Here is a 26,326-nt window from a genome sequence, read left to right as displayed (position 1 = left end):
AAGCGGCTGTGCTGCTGTGTGCCGCGCATTACATCCCGGGCATGCCTCTGGGACGTGGCTGTGACCTGGCAGTGAAATGGTGGGGCTGCCCTTCCCCCCTTTTTCCCATTCACACTAGGGTGCTTTTGGAGGCTGCCTTTCCTACTTCCCAGCGTAGCCTCTTCACCCGTTCACAGCAAGCAGCCAACCTTTCCGAAGTAGTTGCTGCACTCATTCACGGTCTGCAGCCCATGTTTCCCATTCATGAAATTGGGTGGGGGAGGAGGATGCTGCCGCTGCCGCCACCTCCTCCAGGAGAGCGGCAAGTCCTCTGCAAGCCAGAGAGTGAGCGGGTGAGAGGCAGAGGGGATGGAGGGATCAGGGAGCCAAAACAGTGAAGCAGCAGCTCCACTCCACAGTCTGCAGCCTGTGTTTTGGTATTGGAGTGACGATAGCACGGCATCTTTTAATCCCTCACATGATGGGGTAAACTACAGGGGCTTAAATCATCACTTCCTGTAGATTTCCCTGAGCCAGGGGAGCATGGACAGCAGCGGGGAACAAGTCCCTCTCACCTGCTGAGCAGGGTTGATGACATTCAGTTCTACTCCACCCACCCAACCTGGAAGTAGGGGGGTTTCATGGAAACGGAATGAGAAGTGCTTTCATGTGACCCGTGAAAGCCAGGTTTTTCGGTACGGTATACTCGGCTTTTCTTGCTTCATGTGCCTGGGATGGACCAGAAGCATCTGAGAATCCAGATATAACTGAAGCGCACCTCATTCTGTTTCCATGAAGATTGGCCCCAGGAGATGGAAGGAGGAAACAACAGAGGAGAAAGGACCCTGCGATGGACCTGCAGCAGTCTGAAGGGGCTGTGCTAGGGAAGCAGGAGAGGCTCAGTGGAGGGACTCTTGGCTTGAGGCCACCCAGAGAACCCAGAGAGACTTACTAGGGGTAAGTCCATTTTTTCCAGTACCCCTTGGGGAACCAGTCCAGGCTTCAGTCCCTGCCCTGAAGTCAAAGGTAGGATGCTCCCCCTTGTCAGAGTATTGGACTGATACTCTTCAGAAGAGTTATCAACTACTCAAAGGAAGGCATTGTGCCTTACATTCCCCCATGCCTCCTGGTTGATTTATGGTGCCCACAGGAGAGAGGGATGTTCAAGATGCCACTTCCCCCAGAACTGTGGACAGCTCCATTTTAGTTAGGGGTGAGGACACAGGGGGCAAAGTCATAGGCTGCAGAGAAAAGGTGAATTTTGAGGAGGGATTTGAAGAAAGAGCGAGGTAGCACCAAGTGTGCATGATGGGACTTCCAGGAAGGTATTAACAGCAGAAGATACTGTTAATTTTTTCTGTATCCTGCCTACTCTGAGCAGTCATGTTCTCCGATTGCTATAGCTTACTTGGCAGAAGTGGTTTTTAAAGGGTCTTCTAAATGTGTGCCAGAGGTCACTTCCTATAGTTTCTGGATATGATCTTGTTCCACCCACGCACAGTGCAACAAAAATCACAGGATCAATGATAAATGTATTTTTATTTATATATAATGCTTAAAAATTAAGTATTCCTAGCTTTTCACTGCTAAGGTTGAGAACAGTTGGTAGAGCACTTTTTATTTCTAGATCTGTGAATCCTAATTGCATTTTTGGTTTCAGGTATCCCAAAGCTGATTACTTCTGATATGATCAAAAGAGGGGCAACAGTGATTGATGTTGGTATCAACCACATCCATGATCCTCTCACAAGAAAGATCAAGTTAGTGGGGGATGTGGACTTTGAAGGTAAGCAAAATGCCTTGCTCATAGAGCTGCTAAATCAATCTATTCCAATTGCTTTTGAGGCAGAGGGAGTTTGTTGATTATTTATCCCTTGACGTAAAAGAGAAACATTAAGACACCACATAAAAAAGAAACCATATTAAAAGCTGATACTTCCTCCCCTAAAACTGTGGGGAGGAAGAATTATGCTCTAAGGAATCTGAGGACTGTTGTGTTAACTATAGAGAATCCTGTGTGTAGTTCATCCCATATGACAAACACACACATGGCAAACAACTCATGGTATTCATGGAAATAATTTCCATTTTGGATGTTTTGATTTATGTGAGGCATCCCTTATAATCTGGAATTGTAACGCAGAGGTAACAACTTGTAAAAGGAGCTGCAGGCAGCAGCCTCCCTCTCTCTCACCCTTTCACCTGCTCTGGCAGTATTTCAGCCAGCGTTTTATAATTGCATCATGTGCTAGTTCCTTAAAATACAATGGTGTTCTACTTTTTGGGATGTTTATTCTGCATGATGACCTTGCAAATCAGTGGCTCTTGAGTGGAGATCAGTGCATATGCATTTACACCCATTTTAATCTTATGGCTTCAGTGGAGGCAAAACAGACTTAGAGCATCTCTACACCAGCCTAAAATCCTGCATTTAAAACAGGGCTTTCTGCTTCCGTTTTAAATGCAGGATCACAATGGACTCCCTTGACATGCACCTCATTTTTCCCCTCCTTCTCCCCATTATCTGAGTCTTTCATATGTTTCATTGATCTCACTTCTCTTCTTGTGGCATTTCCTTTTTCATGGAGGGAACTCAAGCGGAACACAAGCAGGGTAATTTGATATCGCATTATCTCCAATCTATTTAAAAACGGAATAAAGGTAATTTAGTGCAGAAGATGCCCTGAAGGTTAATGATGTCATCTGAATGGCCCACAAACTTCCGTGAGTGAGCAATCTCAATAGCAGGATAAAAGCTCCATGTGAAGAAGCCCTTAGGCACATGAATCCCAGGAGTATGTGGTTAGCAGACCTTTGGGCTTTAAGAGCACTTGCCAATAAATCATAACTTTTCATTTTCCAGAGGGGAGTAATGTTAGTCTCTTGCAGCAAAAACAATGAAAAGTTTTGTGGCACCTTAAAGACTAACTCAGTCATCTTCCTCTCATTACTTTGAGCGGTTTTTAAGATGTACAGTCAGGGCCAGAAATATTGGAACAAGGATAACTGTTCTGGCAGTTGGCCTCTGCACACCACCACATTGAAGTTGAAAGGAAACACCCAGATGGGAGCAAAGTCAGGACTTTCAGCTGTAATTCAAGGGGTTGGACAAAAGTGGGGCACTAACCATTCAGGAAGGACAGCCAGTGGCATACACACACACCCATCGTTGGTGGCTCATAAGTAATGGAACAAACCAACATCATTTCAAACTTAAGGATTGCCTTTAATACCTGGATGAAAATCCTTTGCAGTCAATGACTGCCTGAAGTCTGAAACCAATAGACATGACCAAATGCTGAGTTCCCTCCCTCAAGATGCTTTGCCAGGCCTTTACTGCAGCTGCCTTCAGCTGCTGCTTGTTTGTGGGTCTTTCTGCCTTCAGTCTTGCCTTCAGTAAGTGAAAACCATGCTGTATTGGGTGGAGATCAGGTGACTAACTTGGCCATTGAAGAACATCCCACTTCTTTGCCTTGAGAAACTCTTGGGTAGTTTTTGCTGTATGTTTTGGGTCATTATCCATCTGCAATATGAAGCAGTGTCCTATCATGAATTGGCAGCATTCGGCTGAATCTGAGCAGAAAGTATAGCCCTATACACTTCAGAATTCATCCTGCTGCTTTTACCAGCAGTCAGGTCATCAATCAACACCAGTGACCTGGTTCCATGGGCAGCCATACATGCCCATGCCATAACACTGCCTCCACCATGTTTGACAGATGATATGGTATGCTTTGGATCATGAGCTGTTCCTTTCCTTCTCCATACTTTTCTCTTCCCATCATTCTGGTACAAGTTAATCTTGGTTTCATCAGTCCAAAGAATCTTATTCCAGAACTGGGCAGGCTTTTTGAGGTGTTTGCTGGCAAAGGCTAATGTGGCCTTTCGGTTCTTGAGCATTACCAGTGGTTTGCACCTTGTTGTGAAGCCTCTGTATTTACATTCATAAAGCCATCTCTTGACTGCAGATATTGACAATGACATGACTACCTCCTCAAGAGCGTTCTTGACCTGGCTAGATGTTGTGAAAGGGTTCCTTTTCACCATGAGCAGAATTCTGCAGTCATCCACTTTAGTTGTGTTCCGTGGTCTTCCAGGCCTTTTGCTGTTGCTGAGCTTGTTAATTCCTTCTTTTTCAGGATGTTCCAAACTGTTGTGTTGGCCACTCCCACTGTTTTTACTATCTCTCTGATGGGTTTATTTTGTTTCCTCAGCCTAATGATGGCCTCCTTCACTCGCATGGACACCTCTTTGGACCTCATGTTGGGGGTTCCAGTGAACAGCTACCAAATGCAAATGTCACACTCAGAACCACCTCCAGGCCTTTTATCTGCTTGATTGGTCATGGGGTACCCAGGAAACAGGCCACACCTGGCCATGCAGCTGCTTGTCAGCCATTTGTTTCATTACTTATGGGCCACCAACGATGGGGGAGGGGTATGCCACTGGCTGTACTTCCTGAATGGTCAGTGCCCCACTTTCGTCAGCCCCCTTGAATTACAGCTGAAACCCCTGACTTCACTCCCATCTGGGTGTGTTTCCTTTCAACTTCAATGTGGTGGTGTACAGAGGCCAACTGCCAAAACAGTTATCTTTGTTCCGATATTTCTGGCCCTGACTGTAACCACAACAATGCATCCGGTGGAATGTTACTGAAGTTTACTAAATGCTCCCACCTGACCTTCTGAGGTGCTTCAAACCATTATTTTATCCAATTTAAACTTAACTTATAGAAATACATTATTATATCTAGTACTGCCAATCCATGCTGCTGGCACTGGGGATCAGTGGGGATGGTGTGGTTCTCAGTCCCAGGTCTGGGAAGGTGAGGGTCCTCCTCCAGGAGCATATCACCCCTCAATTCGCAGATATGAACAACTCAGCATGCAACAATAACATCCACTACTAGGTCTTCCTCAACATCCAGAACCATGTACAGAGAGTGCCACTGTGTCTTTAGACGCCCAAACTGTAGTGGAAAAACTGGAGGCTAAAATGTCAGGGTCCTTGGTATTGGATACCCAGGCATGCTTAAACAGCCTCAGCTTGGCCCTGATGTTGTAGATGAGGTTTCTTCGGGGACTGAGATAATGTTCACATTCACTCAGATTTACTTAAATTCTACAAATACGGACTAAAACAAAGACATAAACCAAATGCATTTATTAAAGAAAGATAAATAAAGTTTAACACACATTCAAACCTTCAGCCAAGCAAAGCCGTACTCACACATCGTGCAGCTGTATGCTTACCATTCACACCTGTACTTTACCAGCAAGGGGACCCTCCTTTTTCTGGCAAAGATATGGAACTTTCTTTACAACACAGGACCCTCCATGGAGGCCCTGTAACCAGGAGAAAGACCCTCTGCCCCATTTTGCATGGACTTAAATACTCTTCCAAACTTGGTGACCTCCTTCTTCTTATTTTTTTTTTAAGGTTCCTCCTGTGCAAGCACTGGGTCATTACTGACCCCTAGAGGGACACCTGCTTATGCTGGCGTTTCCATGGCAGACTATAGCGGGGTGGTTTGCCATTGCCTTCCTCAGTTATCATGACTACATCTATTGGTCCACATCACATTATAGGTCATCCAGAAAGTCCAACCTTTTGTCCCCAAAATCACATCCCTCCTTGACATAACGTGTTTATTTATTTCTGAGCCTTATATCTCCTTTTATATGGTCAACAGCTCCTTTTGCCTTCCCTTTATTTCCAGACAGGGAAATCCCAAGCCACAACATGTTCTTTTCTATGACCCCTTACCTATTACCTAGTTCCCTTATAAGGAAGAGATATTGGAAGGTTATCAAGGCATCTCTTATCAATTTATATATGGCATCTAGCAAGCTTCTAATACAATAGAATTTGCTCCCCTACTTGTCCTGTTACATATTAATGTTAACCCCACTTATAAGCACCATCTCTTATCCCTTAAACTCTAAACTCTCCATACCCCATACTGTACCCAAATGCAACCTGTAAGGCCTAAGAAATTCCTTACAAAACGCTCTCTCCACCGGTAGTCTCGCCTGCTGTGGTAAGTAGTTGAAGTCTTTTTCTTGGGCATTCTCAGGCTGCAGTACAGTGCTATGAGCCAGGGTTGGAGCATGATAGCTTGGTCGCCCAGGATGAGAGGGCACACAGGGATGGCGTTAACTGTTATGGGGGCCCATTAGAAATGTGTCTGTGGCTAGCTTATCTGCCAGAGGTGAATTCCAAAAGAGAGCTGTGTCACAATGTCTTCCACAAAAACCCCAGACACGTCCATGAACCTGTCCTTGGCATCTATAACTGCCTGCAGAAGCATGCTGTAGAAGCACTTTCAGTTATAGAACTCTGCCCCCCTCCCCTCCAGAGCGAGGAATCTTATCCACAACCACCACCTCTGCATGGGGAAGTCCAAACTCAAGAAGCCCTTTTCTCGTCCCCCACCCTTATGACGTCTGTCAGATATAGCTCATTCAGGACTTGCACTGTCTATCTGAACATTTTACAGGTTGTTGATTTCCCAGCTCCAAAGATGGTACTGAACAGGAGATAGCCCAAGTTGACTGCCAATTTGTAGAGGGTCAGCACTAACCATTTTTTTACTGGCTTAGCTGGGCACATTATTGTATTTCCCTCTGGATTATTGGGCCAATTTAGTCAGTGATGGTGTTTTCCGTGACGTTCAGAAACTTCCACGGCATCATCCCAGTTGTCTAGCTTAAGCATCAAGGTCCACACAGCTTCTGTGTGTGGGAGGCTTGTTGAACACAAATCCACGTTCAGGTGCTCAGCCATAGCAACTGCCTGTGTCTGATTGACCAGCTTGGCCATATGCAAAAAAAAATCCCACTGCTATTGTGGGAAGTGCTTTCTTGGGAAACCCCAAACTGCAGCAGGGAGGTGGGGCAAACCCTCTTGCCGCTGTTGCCAAGCAAATTTCAATGGCTGGAAAACAGCTATCAAGGCAAGCGGAGTGATTGGCTTTTTTGCTGTTCTTGCGAAACAGCTCTGTAGCCTTTTGGAACAAGCCACGCAAAACTCATGGTCCCGGGTTCGCATGACACGACAGTCCATGGCTTAAACAAGCCACAGCCAACAGCTGAACAACAAGCCATGGGTTCTTAGTGTGGGTTGTTGATAGTTAACAACGCTCACTTAAGCCATAGTGCAGGCTTCGCACAACATGACAACCCACGGTAACAAGCCATTGTGGCTTGTTTTATCATGGATTCTCATGTCATGCAAACCAGGTCATTATGTCCTTGTGCTGTTACAAACAGCTTTGCTTATGTACATGGCAACGTTGAAACTGATAAGGCTGCTCATTTGACGATGGCAAGAAGATGCTGTCCATCCATTCATGATGATTAAGAGATGACAATGAGTAAAACGCTGTTTTCATTTTACACTTTGTTACTTTACAGAGTAGATAATTTAACACTTTATTACTTTGCACAGATGGTAAAAAGAGAATGTTGTAAACAGACTGGAGACTTCCATGTTTACATCATTATTATGTTTTACTCCATCCCTTACTAAAAATATTTAAATAAAAATGTTTTTTTTATTTCAAAGGGGAGGAATAAAAAGCTTTATTTTTATTTCAAAGGGTAGGAAGTTAAATCAGTGCTTAAAATTAATTGCAACTGAAATTAAAGTTTTTGTTCTTTGCTGCCTTGCACCCCGAATTTCTAAAATGTCCTACACCTGCCTGTCCAACAATCTCTTGCACATGTGAGGGCTCTGATGTATACACATAGGTCCCTTACCGTGCTTATGTATGTGTGTATCAGAGCTTGCGTTGGGCTCTGGTTCAGGATACTAGTTAAGTAAGCTATTTGTGTTCCTCCATTTGTATGTTTGCTCTTAATAACTCGTATTTGGATACTGAAACCATGTTTTGGCTTTCAGAACATGAAAACGTGTATTGCATGGATCTCCTTTGCTATGGATTGTTGTTCTACTGAAACAGGGGAAAACTCTGAAAGTAGGAAGGCACTAGAGCAGTGTGTCACTTGATGTTAAGTGTTATATAGACATTATATTGCATGGTGTCATAGGCAATGTTGTTTCTGGTTCCTGTATATATCATTAGCCAAAACAGAGTAATCTGTGTTTTTATCGGTTGTGAAATAAGACCAGCTATTAATATCAAGCCCCTTCATGGATCACTGCCTTGTTGTGGCGAAGGGGCCTGCGTAACTCAGTGAAGCCATAAGCTATGCCGTGCAGGGCCACCCAAGATGGACAGGTCATGGCAGAGAGTTCAGACAAAATGTGGTCCACTGGAGAAGGAAATGGCAACCCACTCCAGGATTCTTGCCAAGAAAACCCCATGGAACGTATCACAAGGCTAAAAGATATGACGCTGGAAGATGAGACCCTCAGGTCGGAAGGTGTCCAATATACTACTGGGGAAGAGCAGAGGGTACTTCCAAGTAGCGCCAGAAAGAGTGAAGCGGCTGGGCCAAAGCCGAAAGGAAACTCAGCTGTGGATGTGTCTGGTGGTGAAAAGAAAATCCGATGCTGTAAAGAACAATATTGTTTAGGAACCTGGAATGTCAGATCAATGAATCAAGGTAAGCTGGAGGTGGTCAAACATGAGATGGCGAGACTGAACATCGACATCTTGGGAATCAGCCAACTAAAATGGACAGGCATGGGCAAATTTAATTCAGGTGACCATCATATCTCCTACTGTGGGCAAGAATCCCTTAGAAGAAATGGAGGAGCACTCATAGTCAACAAAAGGGTGGGAAAAGCAGTACCGGGGTACAATCTCAAAAACGATAGAATGATCTCAGTACAAATCCAAGGCAAACCATTCAACATCACAGTAATTCAAGTCTATGCCCCAACCACTGATGCCGAAGAAGCTGAGGTTGATCGGTTCTATGAAGACCTACAACACCTTCTAGAACTAACACCAAAAAAAGATGTCCTCTTCATCATAGGGGATTGGAATGCTAAAGCAGGAAGTCAAGAAATCACCGGGATAACAGGCAGGCATGGCCTTGGTATACAAAATGAAGCAGGACAAAAGCTAATAGAGTTTTGCCAAGAGAACACGCTGATCATAGCAAACACTCTTTTCCAACAGCACAAGAGACGACTCTACACATGGACATCACCAGATGGTCAATATCGAAATCAGATTGATTATGTCCTTTGCAGCCAAAGATGGAGAAGCTCTATACAGTCAGTAAAAACAAGACCTGGACCCGACTGTGGCTCAGATCATGAGCTTCTTGTTGCAAAATTTCGGCTGAAATTGAAGAACGTAGGGAAAACCACTAAACCATTCAGGTATGACTTAAATCATATCCCTTATGAATATACAGTGGAGGTGAGGAATAGATTTAAGGCATTAGACCTGATAGACAGAGTGCCTGAGGAACTATGGACGGAGGTCAGTAACATTGTTCAGGAGGCAGCAACTGAATCCATCCCAAAGAAAAAGAAATGCAAGAAAGCCAAGTGGCTGTCTGAGGAGGCTTTACAAGTAGCTGAGGAAAGAAGGGCAGCGAAAAGCAAGGGAGAAAGGGGAAGATATATCCAACTGAATGCAGAGTTCCAGAGAATAGCAAGGAGAGACAAGAAGGCCTTCTTAAATGAACAGTGCAAAGAAATGGAGGAAAACAACAGAATGGGAAAGACTAGAGATCTCTTCAAGAAAATCGGAGATCTCAAGGGAAAGTTTTGTGCAAAGACGGGCATGATAAAGGACAAAGAAGGCAGGGACCTAACAGAAGCAGATGAGATTAAGAAGAGGTGGAAAGAATACACAGAAGAACTCTACAGGAAAGATCTTAATATCCCTGATAGCCATGATAGTGCGGTCACTGAACTTGAGCCGGCCATCCTTGAGAGTGAAGTCAAGTGGGGCTTAGGAAACATTAGTAACAACAAAGCTAGCGGTGATGACAGTATTCCAGCCGAGCTATTTAAGATCCTAAAAGATCATCTGTTAAAGTGCTGCACTCAATATGCCAACAAATTTGGAACACTCAACAGTGGCCACAAGACTGGAAAAGGTCAGTTTACATTCCAATTCCAAAGAAGAGCAACGCCAAAGAGTGTTCAAACTACCGGTTCAAACTACCAAAGAGTGTTCAAACTACCATACTACTTCAGCAGTATGCGAACCGAGAACTACCGGAACTACAAGCTGGGTTTCGAAGAGGCAGAGGAACTAGAGATCAAATCGCCAACATTTGCTGGATCATGGAGAAAGCAAGAGAATTCCAGAAAAACGTCTATTTCTGCTTCATTGACTACGCTAAAGCCTTTGATTGTGTGGATCACAACACACTGTGGCAAATTCTTAAAGTGATGGGAGTACCAGACCACCTTACCTGTCTCCTGAGAAACCTGTACGAGGGTCAAGAAGCAACAGGAAGAACCAGATATGGAACAACCGAGTGGTTCAAAATTGGGAAAGGAGTACGACAAGGCTGCATATTGTCACCCTGCTTATTTAACTTATATGCAGAGTACATCATGAGAAACGCTGGGTTGGATGAATCACAGGTCGGAATTAAGATTGCCGGGAGAATTATCAACAACCTCCGATATGCAGACGATACCACCCTAATGGCAGAAAGCGAAGAGGATCTAAAGAGCCTCTTGTTGAGGGTGAAAGAGGAGAGTGCAAAAGCTGGTTTGAAACTCAACATTAAAAAAACTAAGATCATGGCATCTGGCCCCATCACTTCCTGGCATATAGAAAGGGAAGAAATGGAAGCTGTGACAGATTTTACTTTCTTGGGCTCCAAGATCACTGCAGACGGTGACTGTAGCCATGAAATTAAAAGACGCTTGCTCCTTGGGAGGAAAGCCATGGCAAACCCAGACAGCATAGTAAGAAGCAGAGACATCACCTTGCCGACAAAGGTCCATCTAATCAAACCTATGGTTTTCCCAGTAGTAACGTATGGCTGTGAGAGCTGGACTATAAGGAAGGCTGAGCGCCGAAGAATTGATGCTTTCGAACTGTGGTGCTGGAGAAGACTCTTACGAGTCCCCTGGACTGCAAGGAGGTCAAATCAGTCAATCCTAAAGGAAATCAACCCTGAGTGCTCATTGGAAGGACAGATACTGAAGCTGAAGCTCCAATATTTTGGCCACCTAATGCGAAGAGAAAACTCTCTGGAAAAGACCCTGATGCTGGGAAAGACTGAAGGCAAAAGGAGAAGGGGACGGCAGAGGATGAGATGGCTACATAGCATCACCGATGCAATGAATATGAACTTGAGCACGCTCCGGGAGAGAGCGCAGGACAGGAAGGCCTGGCGTGCTATGGTCCATGGGGTCATGAAGAGTTGGACACGACTGAATGACTGAACAACATTAATATCAAGACTTGTAGTTATCAGAATCAAATATATAATTAGAAGATATTTCTAGTAGATGTAATACACTGTTTTGTTAAATGTGTCTTAGGTCTGCAAAATACGTCATTCAAAGAACAAAATTATGCCCTTATTTGGCTAATTTTGACCAGTTTTCTGCTGTGATTAATCCTATGTGGGCCAGCCGTTCTCCACTCTAAAGGGGCCCCAAGAATGAAAACTTTCCAAAGCAGAGGATCCTGTTTGTCAAGGATGCATTTCATTTCTTGAACAAACATTTGCAAGTTCTGAAGAAATTGCAAAACAATGATACATTTTTCCCTCTGGGCAAAGGCTCTTAAATAGAACATGAGTGTTTTTCAGACACCTTTGGGGCACGTGTTCTGAAATTCAAGGTGACCAACCAGGTTAAGCTGTAGTCAGAAAATAGAATGCCACACCACCTGGTTAAGGCAGGTGAAGAGGATGACACGGTTCGCATGATATAACAGACCACCAGAGCTTAATTTGGCTGCGAGGGCTGTCGTTTCGTGCTGCCGTGGTGTGCCGTGTTGTCGGTTGTTTGAGGGGCTAGGCAATCTCAGATAACCCTAAAGCAAGCTATCCCCTCCAACAACTCACAGTGCTGGGTTTGCGTGACATGGCAAACTACGTGTGCGCCACTGCCAATGCATATTCACAGTGGTGGCCTGTACGGGCTTATTCCGTAAGCCCCCATAGGGAAATAAACCTGCATTGGCCTAGTATTACATGTGAACATGCGTGCATGCGCTTCCTTGGGTTTCTCTTTGGAATGGGCTCACCTCAGATGTATTGAAATTAGGCCCAAATTAGACTATTATCAGCTCATAACTGTTCAGAGTTCCAGGTGTTGTGTTGCTGATAATGTAACTGGAACACACCCCACTCTTGCTGGAGAACACAATAAAGCTTGAGGCTTTCCAGCCCTCTTGTGAGCCCCCTCCCCTGCCCCATTCTCTCTTGCCCAAAATGTACCTGTGGCAGCAACGAGAATGGCTGTTTAAGGACCCAGGAACCCTGGGAAGCTACCTTTCCCAGGGGTCTTGGTGTTCACAATGCATTTTCTGCTTAATGAAGGCCACAACTTTAGCGTTTTACTGCCCTGTGCTTACTCACCACCGCACCCAGTTCTTTTCACTTGCCCTTGTTCATAAGTTGTGTTCGCAAGATTTATAATCATCTCCCAGTTTCTACATTTTTTATAGAATAACCTTGGCTTTACTTTTAGGACCAGAGTGAACAACTGAGTGCTCGTTCATTCTCAAGTGATGGTGAGGCTAAGAGACTGTGATTTGGCCAAGGCTTTGTAATGAATTTGCAGCAGTTTGTTCATACATGGCTTTGGTGCTTAAATTGGACATGTAGACACATGTAGGAGCAAGCCCTGAGTTTATGCATAGCTTTCTCTCCCCATCTCCCATCCCACTGCTTATAACTTGTAAAGAAAATAGGAGCTGTGTCCAGTGGCATGGACAGAGCCCTGCATGCATAACCCCTGGGTTTCATAACAGATACACATTGGGGGGGGGGGGTGTAAATCCAGACATGACATCCTGCAGCATGGATAGCCTATGTGCCTGTGCCATGTATGAGCTGGTTTTAAATCTAACATATTGTCTGTTGGACCACTCTAATGCTGAATTGATTGTATAACATCATGTAACATTGTTCTGATAGTATTTACCTTATATATAAAAATGTTCACCCAAAAAATTATGAACAAGCTCTAAGATCCTGGGATTAGAAACTCACCGAGTTTCATTATTTTTATTGGGTCAGTGTTTTCTACAAATAATCTGAGAAGCATCCCTATGTATTGTTGCTCATTCTGTGTTTGTGGGTTGGGTTTGATTGATTACCAGCATATTTAAACCTAGATTTTACACACACTTTCTCTCACTTTTTTTTAATGTCAGAGGTAAAGAAGAAAGCTGGCTTTATCACCCCTGTGCCAGGAGGAGTAGGACCCATGACCGTTGCCATGCTCTTGAAAAATACATTCACTGCTGCTAAGAAACTTATTTACTAAAATTTACAAATTCAAGTCATTCTATTTATGGATACATAAACATTTATTTTTATTACAAATGTATTTATTTCTACATTTTATTTATTCATGACAGAATATTGACAATAAGTTTGTTTGCAAACTGTTACAAAAATATATTACTTATGCTGCAGAATGTCCATCTACTGACTTCATGTATGGATTGATGTAATTTCTATGCATAATACAAATTTGAGATGTGTTTCTGGAAAACATCCCTTGTCAATGGGAGTTGTGTTGCAAAAGGAAGTGAGATCTGGGCCTGAGTTTCAACTGCATAATGCCACTTTATCTCATAAAGGGACAGTAGTTTACTAAAATTATGCACAAAGAGGAAGCTTTCAATTATGCACCTGGAGCCCAAGGTATGCTCACTAGAAAAAACTCCAGAATAATTTTGTCTCTGGAAGGCTGGATTTTGATGGCTGAACATGTTTGAAAATACTAAAAATGATGTAAATTCTACACGATTTTTTAAGCACACTCAATATTTGCTACTGCTGCTGTCATCCTGACTAAAATGTATACTAACCTAAAAGGTGGGGAAAGTATTCCGGAAGGAAATGGTTGCATTTCATAACAATCTGCATCTACCTCTGGCTTGGCCCTCGCATCCCAGAACAAGCCATTGGCCACATTCCTATTTAATTTAATGGGTGTGAGCTGGCCCATTTCATGCTCATCGCGGAAGCATAATTCCCATAGAAAAGGAACAGGAAGACTTCTGTAAAAGCAACTGAATTTATATTTGGGGGAAACTGTGACTTGTGTTACGGTTAGGGATGTACGAAAGTCACTTACCTTTCCACGGATTCTGTTCATGGGGGGGGGGAGGCGTTCTGTCCCTCCCCCTGGAATCCTTGACAGGGAGGGAGGTGATCTGGTCCTCCCCCCCAGAATCCTCGACGGCCGCCTGTGCTCCGCAGCAGCTCCGCGGAGCAGCCGGCCAGGCCCAGGCCAGGGCCGTCCGCAGCCGGATTTCTGGCCGCGGAGGGCTCTGGTAAAAAAAAAACCAAAAAAAAATGCGTACGCAAATGGTGGCGGCTACGGCCGCCACCATTTGCGTTCCTTATTTTTCACCGTCTTAGTCTACGCAAATATTTACGTAGACTAAGACGAAGAGAAGAAAGGGGAATGCAAATAGCGTACTGGGCGCTATTTGCGTTCTCCTTTCTTGTCTTTGTCTTAGTCTACGTAAATATTTACGTAGACTAAGACGGCGAAAAATAAGGAACGCAAATGGTGGCGGCCGTAGCCGCCGTCACTTGCATACGTGTTTTTTGGTTTTTTTACCCAGGCGTGATAGGCTACGTAAGTCTTTCACGTCTATGGGGGGGGGGACACAGACTCCAAATGGCGGTGACGGCAGCCGGTCGGAAGACCAGCCACCGCCGAAGCCGCCACTGGAGCTGCCGCCGTCCGAAACATCTGTCCCAGGTAAGTCTTGTCCCTGGGGGGATCCGCGGGGGGCGGAGGGGTGGCAGGCCGTTCCGCGATGGATTTCGGGGGGCCGAATGCACTGGCATTCGGCCTCGCTGAGATCCATCATGGAATTCTCTGACATCCCTAGTTACGGTTCAAAAGGATTTTAAAAGTTGATGGTCTGTATTTACATGCCAATGAAATGTATTGTTATAAAACAGAATACCCGTGATTGCTGAAAGTAAACCTGATTAACGTTTTTGTTTGACCCATTGTGAAAGTTGATAGGAGTCCAACTAGGTACTTACCTAGATATTTATTCCTAGATAACTAGGTACACATTCCAACTGGAGGGATTTCAGTATGGAAACTTGAGTAGCTATTGCTGTACTTTCAAACAATTGCTTGAGTGAAAACAAATCAGAAAACTTCTTCAAATAAAAAAAATCAACAATAAAATATTGGTAGATATGCTCATGTTTTTGTGTATTGTTTCATTTTCAGCGAATGCATATATCAGCCATTAGAGATTTAAGAGTGGAAGATCTCAGTTGAAGTTTATGTACCATTGCCATGCATTTAGATAGTCTTGGAACATTGTTTCATAAAACTCTCTAGTGATGACTTTTCCAAACTCATTCTCAGTCATTTGTTCCACTCTTTATGAATTCACATAAACCTCAACTTGAGGCAACATACATGAAGACATAGCTAATCAGTTTAAGAAGCTGTATGAGAAATTAATATAAGACTGACTCTGGCCCGCTTCTACTGGCTGCCTGTATGTTTCCAAGCCCAATTCAAGGAGCTGGTTTTAACCTATAAAGCCTTACATGGCTTGGGACTGCACTGCAGTACCTGACTCTCCTGACATGAACCTACCCATACACTAAGCTCAACATCTAAGGTCCTCCTCTGGCTGCCCACTCCGAGGGAGGCTGAGAAGACAGCAGCAAGGGAGAGGGCCTTCTCAGTGGTGGCCCCCCAATTTTGGAACGATCTCTCCAATGAGACCTTCCTAGTGCCAACATTGCTATCTTTTCAGTGCCCGGTCAAGACTTTCCCCTTTTACCAGGCATTTGGCAGCATGTGATGAGTTTTAATAGATCCTGGATTCGTTTTATGGTTTGGCTGATTGCTCAAAGTTGTTTTTAGATATATGTTGTGTCTGTGTATACAGTCTGTTGTGTGGTTTATATTTTTAAATTTTGCATATTTTTAATCTTTTTAATCTTTGTAAACTGCCCCAAGAGCTCCAGGTGGTGGTGGTGGTGGTGGTGGTGATGATGATGATAATTTAACAAGCCAGCCTTGAAGAGGATTAAACAATTCTAATTTAAATATTCTCTCAGACTGATTTGGAAAGGTTAGAAAGCACCTATAATTTCCGTTTAGAAGAAGTCTTGATGCAATTTAAAATGCCTAATAATAAGGCACCTGGTACTGATGGGTTAACACCTGAATTCTATAAGAAATGTAATGATAATTTAGCTGAACCACTATTGGTTACAGTCAATGAAGCAATGGATTCTCACTTGCTGCTCAGTTCATATTGCTGCTCAAAGATCATGGTAAGTATTTTCACTGCTAGAGTCTTATGGACACATCTCACCCCTTAATCAGGTCTTTAAAATATGATCCTTGTTTCTTGCAAATTGATATAACTGGTTCATTAATTCAAATGAAAATAGTTATATGAAATCTAGGAAACTCTCTAGTAACATGAGATCATTAATTAGTACATGTATTGAGTTTAAATGAACTTGAGCACACTCCGGGAGAGAGAGCGCAGGACAGGAAGGCCTGGCGTGCTATGGTCCATGGGGTCACGAAGAGTTGGGCACGACTGAACGACTAAACAAAGAACACAATTGAGTTTAAACAAGAATTTGGCTTTTAATTTTTGGATGCCAAAAAGATTTTCTATAAGGTAGAGTGTGGCTATTTGTTTTCAGTATTACATGCCTCTAATTTAGGGGGTTCTTTAAAGACTGGCTACAGACAGTTTATTCCATTCCTAGAGCACAAGCTTCAGTGAATGGATAGCTCTCAAGACAGCTTTGACTTGTATAGAGGCACCAGACAGGGATGTTTAGGGATGCTAGAAAATTTCATTTGGTCCACATCTTAAGGCAAACTGACTTCATTCACACTTTCCGGATTCATATATAGGTTGGAACACAGTTCTGTTTTGGATTCCACACTTCTCCAAATTTTGTGATGCAGTTCTCAAAAATTGTGTATATTAGGGAAAGTTGGGTACAAAAATGTATATATTAATGTATATATTAGGAAAAGGTACATACAAAATATGCATGTTGTCAAGAACTCCATTCTTTGTACTCTGAGATCATGCCAAAAGTTCCATTTTATTTTTGTACTGATTGGGCGCTCTCTCCCTTGGGCCAAGCTGAAACAGCATGGTGATGCAACCACCTGTGAATCTGCCATCTCGAGACAGCCTGGGCAGCTCCAGACCTCAAGGGCAGAGTAAGGCTTCATTAATTGGGCTGAATGACCTCAGCTGTGTTCCTATGGGAAAGTCCCCTCCCCATCCAACCTCTCTTCTAGGGTTTAAGAACACTGCTGGAGTTGGCCTATGGTTGTAGGAGATCTTCCTGGAGTTGTCAGGGGCCTGAAAATAAAAAGGGGGGGGGCTGAGCAATGCCCAGTCATCTCCACTAGCCTGTGTCTACTTGCCCTCAGGCCTGCAAGTTCTTCGATCCTGGGTTGGGAGTATCCTGTGGGGATCCTACCCTGTCGGGAGACCCTTACTTTGGTAGTGTGTACTAGGTATTAGGTATTTTGTTAATTTGCCTGGAGTATTGCCCCAAAGGTTCTCTTTGATCTTTGTATGTCTTTTAATGCCTTGCCCTATTCTCTACCCAAATAAACTTCATATCTTCCTCTAGAGCTGTGTGTGCCTCCTTCCAGGTAAACTTCACCACTTAATTCAGTGCCTTCTGCTGGGTTTGTTGTCACCATGCAACATTTCTAGTTTGGGGGCTTAAAATAGATGGTGTTGGCTTGAACCCTTTTTGAAAGATCTAGGAGTCTCCTGGTTCAGTCTGAGGGGGATGTAAAGGGGTGGTGGCAGATTACCCGGTATTAATTCATCCCTGTCTACACTGCAGGGAGTTTGGGCAATCTCCTTTCTCCCTTCACTCATGTTAGGGAAAATTGTGTACAAAAATAAATGCAAGTGTTCACACAGTTGTTGGTTTGGGGAGGGGGGAGGGGATTAAAGCAAAGTGATGCGGAAATTGGATGGAACAGACGTATGAGTGAATACATTGGAAACTGTCATGGACTGGATATAGTACAATCATGGCATTTAAATTGGACTTTTGCTGTCTAATGGCTCAATCCTATTCAGATAGGTGGCCGCCTCCAAACCCAGAGGCGACTGCCTATCCAAAGCACGACAGGAGAAGCACGGAGGGGATCATTCCCTCCATGCTTCTCCTGCCTTGCATTTTCCGTTAGACAGCCGACTGTGGCTGTCTAGCTGCGGGAGGGCTGAGCGGGGGAGGGGGCTGCTGTACAACATATTGGCTGTGTCGTACAGGCATTTCCGCCCTCCCCACCCCGGAACGCCCCTTGGAACACCCCTTTTCGGCCGTTCCGCACTCCTCTTGCAAGCACAGAGGATGGGGCTGTTCCCCGCTGCCTCTGAGGCAGCATGGACGTGGGGGGAGGTCAGTTTTCCGGGAAGTGACCTCAGAGTGCGGTTCCCGGAAAACCAGATATCCTATGGCCGTCTAGCCGCTGTCTAGTGGCCATAGGATTGCTTCCTAAAGGAAGGTTCTAAGAGGATTACATTGTTCTGACATTGTCAGATTAAGTCATGTAGTCAATTAAAAACTTTGAGTATTTATGGCCAATTTTCAGGTTCTAAGGTCAATTTATCAAATCTTAATTGATGGCCTGGAACTTGGATGGAAATACCAAAATTAGAAAACCTTCACTTATAGGAATGTCATGAAATATGGTTAAATATCTAGGGATAAAGCTGCATATTAGCCATATTAACATCATACAGATAAATCATAATAAGCTAATGGTATAGTTGGAAAGTAAATTAAATTTTTGGACAACATTCACTACATCTTGGGTGAGTAGGATTACTACCATTACAATGAATATCTTGTCACATCATGTATCTTGTTCTTATTTATGAACGTACCACTAATAATAGAAATATGTATCTTAATTCTGGGCAAAAAGTAATATCAGAAGTTGTGTAGAATGGGGAGCATCAAATAATAGTGGATAAGTTCTATGTTAAGAGGAGAAATTAGCTTACCAGATACAAAGTTATATTATCCTCCATTTGTGTTAGCTTCAATGAGTGAGTGACTTTCTTGAGGAAAATATATTTTTGCAAAGAAAAGAGTATTAAATCATAATTTGGCAAGCCTATTGTTTGAGGAAAGGCCTTGGAACTCTAATTTTTGTAAAGTTTTATCTATCCAATGCACTCTTGGGGTAGTATCTCATGTTAGTGCTACATAGAATAGACCCATTAGTCATGACTAAGTTAAGTCTCATTCATTTCAGTGGGTCTACTCTAAGTAGGACTAACATTGGATACTACCCTTGAAACTTACCCCCCCCCTTTTTTTTAACATGAGCTTAAAAAATTGCTAGGTAATATTGCTATTTGGCCATGTTTTAGGGCTGTCTATTATACGGTTTAATGATTGAGGCTTTAAGTCACTGGAAGAATGTACTATGCTGGATCCAGATTTAGTTATATTTAGGGCAAAGCCATTGACATCAAGATTGTCAGGCAGCTTTCCACCTTCTTTCCGCTGACAGAAAGCAAATTTCCTCCTTAAGACAGTGTCCTTGAATGCACAATTATGCCCATGGCTAACAGGAACCTAAGTTTTTTAAAACACCACCTGATTATATTGCAAAACAGTGGTAGTTTTCTAAATCAGTGTCTAGTAATTGCTCTGAGGCTTCAAGCATGTTGCCAGAGGCAAAATTCTTTTGACTGGTAAGAATAGCAGCTGACAGTGTATGTGAGAGACAAAGGAATACAAACAGCCAGAACAGAAGAATTTGAAAAGGAGAGGTGAAGCTAGTACCCAAGAACTGTTGATTGGCATGGCTTTTGGAATTTTAATATATATATATATATCGCTAAAAGGTAGGTTTGCTCAATTTTTGTTATTCTAAAATGTATAGTTTTATGTTTAAATTTGAGCTGCTATTAGTTTAATTTGGAGATTAATCAACTAATGCATTGATTAATTTGTGAGAGTGCATTTTAACTAATGAGCCTGTTAAAGGCGGCACTTATTTTTACACTTAGTTTGGTTTTGATGTGTTGTTGTTGTTGTTGTTGTTTAGTCGTTCAGTCGTGTCCGACTCTTCGTGACCCCATGGACTATAGCACGCCAGGCCTTCCTGTCCTGCGCTCTCTCCCGGAGTGTGCTCAAGTTCATATTCATTGCATCGGTGATGCTATCTAGCCATCTCATCCTCTGTCGTCCCCTTCTCCTTTTGCCTTCAGTCTTTCCCAGCATCAGGGTCTTTTCCAGAGAGTTTTCTCTTCGCATTAGGTGGCCAAAATATTTGAGCTTCAGCTTCATTATCTGTCCTTCCAATGAGCACTCAGGGTTGATTTCCTTTAGGATTGACTGATTTGACCTCCTTGCAGTCCAGGGGACTCGTAAGAGTCTTCTCCAGCACCACAGTTCGAAAGCATCCATTCTTCGGCGCTCAGCCTTCCTTATAGTCCAGCTCTCACATTACTACTGGGAAAACCATAGCTTTGATTAGACGAACCTTTGTCGGCAAGGTGATGTCTCTGCTTCTTACTATGCTGTCTGGGTTTGCCATAGCTTTCCTCCCAAGGAGCAAGCGTCTTTTAATTTCATGGCTACAGTCACCGTCTGCGGTGATCTTGGAGCCCAAGAAAGTAAAATCTGTCACTGCTTCCATTTCTTCCCCTTCTATATGCCAGGAAGTGATGGGGCCAGATGACTTCACTCTCTAGGATGTCCGGCTCAAGTTCAGTGACCGCACTATCATGGCTATCAGGGACATTAAAATCTTTCCTGTATAGTTCTTCTGTGTATTCTTGCCACCTCTACTTAATCTCATCTGTTTCTCTTAGGTCCCTGCCTTCTTTGTCCTTTATCATGCCCGTCTTTGCACAAAACGTTGCCTTGAGATCTCTGATTTTCTTGAAGAGATCTTTAGTCTTTCCCATTCTGTTGTTTTCCTCGATTTCTTTGCACTGTTCATTTAAGAAGGCCTTCTTGTCTCTCCTTGCTATTCTCTGGAACTCTGCATTCAGTTGGATATATCTTCCCCTTTCTCCCTTGCTTTTTGCTTCCCTTCTTTCTTCAGCTACTTGTAAAGCCTCATCAGACAGTCACTTGGCTTTCTTGCATTTCTTTTTCTTTGGGATGGATTCAGTTGCTGCCTCTTGAACAATGTTACGGACCTCCGTCCATAGTTCCTCAGGCACTCTGTCTATCAGGTCTAATCCCTTAAATCTATTCCTCACCTCCACTGTATATTCATAAGGGATATGATTTAGGTCATACCTGAATGGCTTAGTGGTTTTCCCTACATTCTTCAATTTAAGCCGAAATTTTGCAACAAGAAGCTCATGATCTGAGCCACAGTCAGGTCCAGGTCTTGTTTTTACTGACTGTATAGAGCTTCTCCATCTTTGACTGTAAAGGACATAATCAATCTGATTTCTATATTGACCATCTGGTTATGTCCATGTGTAGAGTCGTCTCATAGTGTTTGCTATGATCAGCGTGTTCTCTTGGCAAAACTCTATTAGCTTTTGTCCTGCTTCATTTTGTACACCAAGGCCATGCCTGCCTGTTATCCTGGTGATTTCTTGACTTCCTACTTTAGCATTCCAATCCCCTATGATGAAGAGGACATCTTTTTTTGGTGTTAGTTCTAGAAGGTGTTGTAGGTCTTCATAGAACCGATCAACCTCAGCTTCTTCGGCATCAGTGGTTGGGGCATAGACCTGAATTACTGTGATGTTGAATGGTTTGCCTTGGATTTGTACTGAGATCATTCTATCGTTTTTAAGACTGTACCCCAGTACTGCCTTTCCCACCCTTTTGTTGACTATGAGTGCTACTCCATTTCTTCTAAGGGATTCTTGCCCACAGTAGGAGATATGATGGTCACCTGAATTAAATTTGCCCATGCCTGTCCATTTTAGTTGGCTGATTCCCAAGATGTCGATGTTCAGTCTCGCCATCTCATGTTTGACCACCTCCAGCTTACCTTGATTCATTGATCTGACATTCCAGGTTCCTAAACAATATTGTTCTTTACAGCATCGGATTTTCTTTTCACCACCAGACACATCCACAGCTGAGTGTCCTTTTGGCTTTGGCCCAGCCACTTCACTCTTTCTGGCGCTACTTGGAAATACCCTCTGCTCTTCCCCAGTAGTATATTGGACACCTTCCGACCTGAGGGGCTCATCTTCTGGCGTCGTATCTTTTAGCCTTGTGATACATTCCATGGGGTTTTCTTGGTAAGAATACTGGAGTGGGTTGCCATTTCCTTCTCCAGTGGACCACATTTTGTCAGAACTCTCTGCCATGACCTGTCCGTCTTGGGTGGCCCTGCACGGCATAGCTTATGGCTTCACTGAGTTACACAAGCCCCTTCGCCACAACAAGGCAGTGATCCATGAAGGGGGGCAGTGATCCATGAAGGGGTATCAATTAACATTGATCTGTTAATGTAAAACAGAAAATATTAAAAAATCTCTTTCCTTCTAAAAATGAGGTAGTATGTCAGGAGCGCCCTGGCGGCCTCTTTCAGTCTACTCCAATAGCTAACTCAAGACACAGACAAAAGGATTCTTTTCAAGGCTTTAATCTTTTTTACAACTTAATGACTCTTTCAGATGCTAATCACGAGCGACTAAGCAAGGAACAGCAGAGTAGCCTATGCTCCAGGTAAGGCAGTTGGTCCCCGTTTGAAAGAGAGTCACTGGAAGGCCCTGAACGTACGGGCTAGGGAGAGATCCTCCCTCTTTCCCTTGGGTCCACGGGACACGACTGTTGCTTGTGCACCAAATGGGCGCTACGCCTCCTTTCCGTGCCCTTCATCTGCCATCGCTCCCTGCGTCTGCGCTGAGTGTCCAACAAGCCCCCCTCCAGTGCTCTCTCACTGCCAGGGTCATTATCTCTCTCAGGAATGCTGGCAGGAGGAATCTCTGCCAGCTGCTGTGCCAGTGAGGGATGAGTGCGCTCCTCTCCCACGGATTGCTGTTCCTCCTCAGAACTGCTCTGGGGTTCTATCGGCTCAGTTTCCACCCTGACATAATAGTTGCTGTTCCAAGTTTTCTTACATTTCATTCAATATCTCAAAGTACTAGTATTCAAACTTCTGTAATATGTAAATTGATTTATATTTACAGCACAATCCAATGTCTATTCAGAAGTAAGTCCCACTGAGTTTAGTAGAGCTTTTTCCAAGGTAAGTGGGTACTGAATTGCAGCCTCAACCATCTAGAAGGTTAGGTGACAATTTAAAAAAAAAAAAATCTGTTCCAGTTTAAACATTTGTTTTAGAGAAATTCATTCAGGACGTGTATTTCCCAGTAGTTTAAAGGGAATGAAATAGTAATATTTATGCCATTACCTTTCACACTACCTTTTCGAATAAACATCGGGCCAGTTCACACAACTGGACAGACCACCATGTGTTGTTTAATCCTTGGTGAGAGGTTGCGGTGCACGCCAGCCACCATTTTGCATGTTCAGCCCCCAATCACAGATTGTTATGTCATGCGGACCTGGCCACCGTGGATTATGAGAGGGTTAAACAAGGCCAGGTTTGCACAACAGAACAATCCCTGGTCATGGGTTGAATATGCAAAATGGCGCCCACAGTGAGCCACAGCATGTTGTGCAAACCAAGTCAGTGTGGCTTGAGCCCAGATTTAGTTCTACTTAGAGTAGACCCATTCAAATCAATAGCACAAATTAGTCATGACCAACTCGAATCCCAACTGATTTCAATGGATCTACTCTTAACTATGCCTGGATCCAACCCTATGATTTGAGAATGATTTTTAAAAGAATGTGTGTATATATGTGAGTATTAAGATGTTTGCCCAACCTCTTACAGGAGGGTACAGCAACCTCTCTAATGAGTAGCTGAAAGGTTTCGCAATTCACGTTCTAGGCAGTCCATCTAAGAATTGTACAGAATGTTCTGAGAGCTCTCTCTTTTTTTCCAATTTTCTGAAAGCAATTCATAATAAGATGTTACATCAAGAACTACTGATCATTTCAATTCACAGGAGCACGTTACAGAAAGATGTTTTTGACCAATTACTTTAATTCTCTGCAGATATTCTTAATATTCTCTCAAACAATTGCTTGCTTGCATTATACATCAATTATGTAACTGAGTAAAGCAGCAGCTACTGCTATTTGTCACTCCACTGGGTGACCTTTGCCAGGGGAAAGACAGCAGGAGTGCCACCCTGTGGATTCTCCTGGATGTCTTGTCTGTTCAGATACCATTACCAGAGTACCCTTCTGGACTGCATGTCTGAGATGGGAGCTGGAGGCACTGTGCTTCGGTAGTTCTGCTTCTACTATGGCTCTGAGGTAGCTCTGAGGGGACTGTTGCTCTCTACTCTGGCACACATGCTATAGGGTTCCACGGGGTACTGCCTTGTTCCCCGTGCTATTTAACACCTATATGGAACAGCTGGGAGATGTGTCCAGAGATTTGGAGTTTGGTGCCATTTATGGTGCCCACATCACTCTGTCTCTGTCATCTCAGCTGGATAAATTGGACATGAGCATGAAGGAGTCAGTAATTGGCTGGATGTGGGCTAATAAACTGAAGCTCAATCCAGATAGGCCAAACATGTTGGGGGTCAGTGATTAATTGGACCATTAAGCTGGTTCTGGGTGGGTTGCACTCACCTTTAACGACTGGGTTCGCAGCTCAGTGGTGGTGGCTAGGGATGTACGAAAGTCACTTACCTTTTCACAGGGGTGATTCACGGTGTGATTCACAGGGGTGATTCATGGTGGGGGGGAGGCGCTCTGCACCTCCCCCCAAAATCCTAACCCGGCTGGCTCCGCTCTGCGGCAACTCTGCGGAGCCGCCAGCCAGGTGCATTCGCCATCGTCTGGAGCCTGCGGACACAAATGGCGACTACGGCGGCCACCATTTGTGTTCCTGTTTTTGGCCGTGATAGGCTACGTAAATATTTACGTAGCCTATCACTAGGGATGTACGAAAGTCACTTACCTTTCCGAGGATTATGTTTATGGGGGGGAGGCGTTCCGTCCCTCCCCCCGGAATTCTCGACGAGGGGGGGAGGCGATCCGTTCCTCCCCCCCGGAATCCTCGACGGCCGGCTGTGCTCTGTGGCGGCTCTGCGGAGCAGTCAGCCAGACCCAGGCCAGAGCCGTCCGCAGCCGGATTTCCGGCCGCAGAGGGCTCTGGGTAAAACAAAAAACAAAAAAACACCGCGTACGCAAATGGCGGCGGCTACGGCCGCCGCCATTTGTGTTCCTTATTTTTGGCTGTCTTAGTCTACGTAAATATTTACGTAGACTATGATGGCAAAAATAAAGGGGAACACAAATAGTGTAGCATGCGCTATTTGCGTCCATTTTTGAATCGCCGTTTTAGCCTACGTAAATATTTATGTAGACTAAGACGGCCAAAAATAAGGAACGCAAATGGTGGCGGTCGTAGCCACCGCCATTTGCGTATGCGTATGTTTTTTTTAAAAACCCAGCCGTGATAGGCTACGTAAATCTTTACGGAGCCTATCACGTCTCTGTAAAAAAACAAAACAAAAAAACCCCCTCCAGACTGCAAATGGTGGCGGCAGCAGCCAGTCGGAAGACCAGCCGCTGCAGCCACAGCCGCTGCCGGAGCCTCCGCCGCCCGGAACATCTGCCCCAAGTAAGTCTTGTCCCGGGGGGGATCCGCGGGGGGGCGGGGGGCAGGCCGTTCCGCCACAGATTTCGGGGGGACGAATGCACTGGCATTCAGCCTCACCGAGATCCGTGGTGGAATTCTCTGACATCCCTACCTATCACGGCAAAAAAAACAGGAACGCAAATGGCGGCGGCTATGCAAATGGCGTCCCTGCATTAGCCGTGATAGGCTACGTAAGTATTTACATAGCCTATCACGGCCTAAATGGGGAAGCGAATGGCAGCCGCACTGGCATTCGGCTTCACTGAGATCCGTGGTGGAATTCTCTGACATCCCTAGTGGTGGCTGCTTTTAGATCCAGCTTTGTGTATTGATGCACCAGTGGCATCCCAGTAATGGAACATCTACTTGTGGATATTTCCACAGATCTAGCCGAGTCGCTTACCACCACAAGGGCATCAGGGAAAAAGTGGGACATAGTACTACACTGGAAGGAGATCTGATGTGCCCAGCTGCTCCTGCACCGATGCATCAGATCACCAATGAGGACATTTGTTCACTGTAACATTTAAATGCCAGGGATGACTCC

The 26,326-nt window shown here is 44.2% G+C and overlaps 1 protein-coding gene across 1 annotated transcript in view; it reads left to right on the top strand.

Annotated features, from left to right (window-relative positions):
- MTHFD2L (methylenetetrahydrofolate dehydrogenase (NADP+ dependent) 2 like) overlaps positions 1–15,280 on the top strand; it is a 63,429-nt gene extending 48,149 nt beyond the window's left edge. Inside the window, exons 7-8 of the mRNA XM_084859792.1 lie at positions 1,640–1,765; positions 13,259–15,280. Coding sequence (XP_084715918.1) covers positions 1,640–1,765; positions 13,259–13,371 — 239 coding nt within the window. The 3' untranslated portion in view covers positions 13,372–15,280. The remainder of the gene's footprint in view (positions 1–1,639; positions 1,766–13,258) is intronic.
- The last annotated feature ends 11,046 nt before the right edge of the window (positions 15,281–26,326 follow it).

Source organism: Heloderma suspectum, chromosome 5, assembly GCF_057233095.1.
Source record: "Heloderma suspectum isolate Gila_16-S chromosome 5, 16-S_ref, whole genome shotgun sequence".
In the NCBI taxonomy this organism is placed as follows: Eukaryota; Metazoa; Chordata; class Lepidosauria; order Squamata; family Helodermatidae; genus Heloderma; species Heloderma suspectum.
Note: the sequence above shows the minus strand (reverse complement) of the source record. Positions and strands in the feature narration are given on the sequence as shown.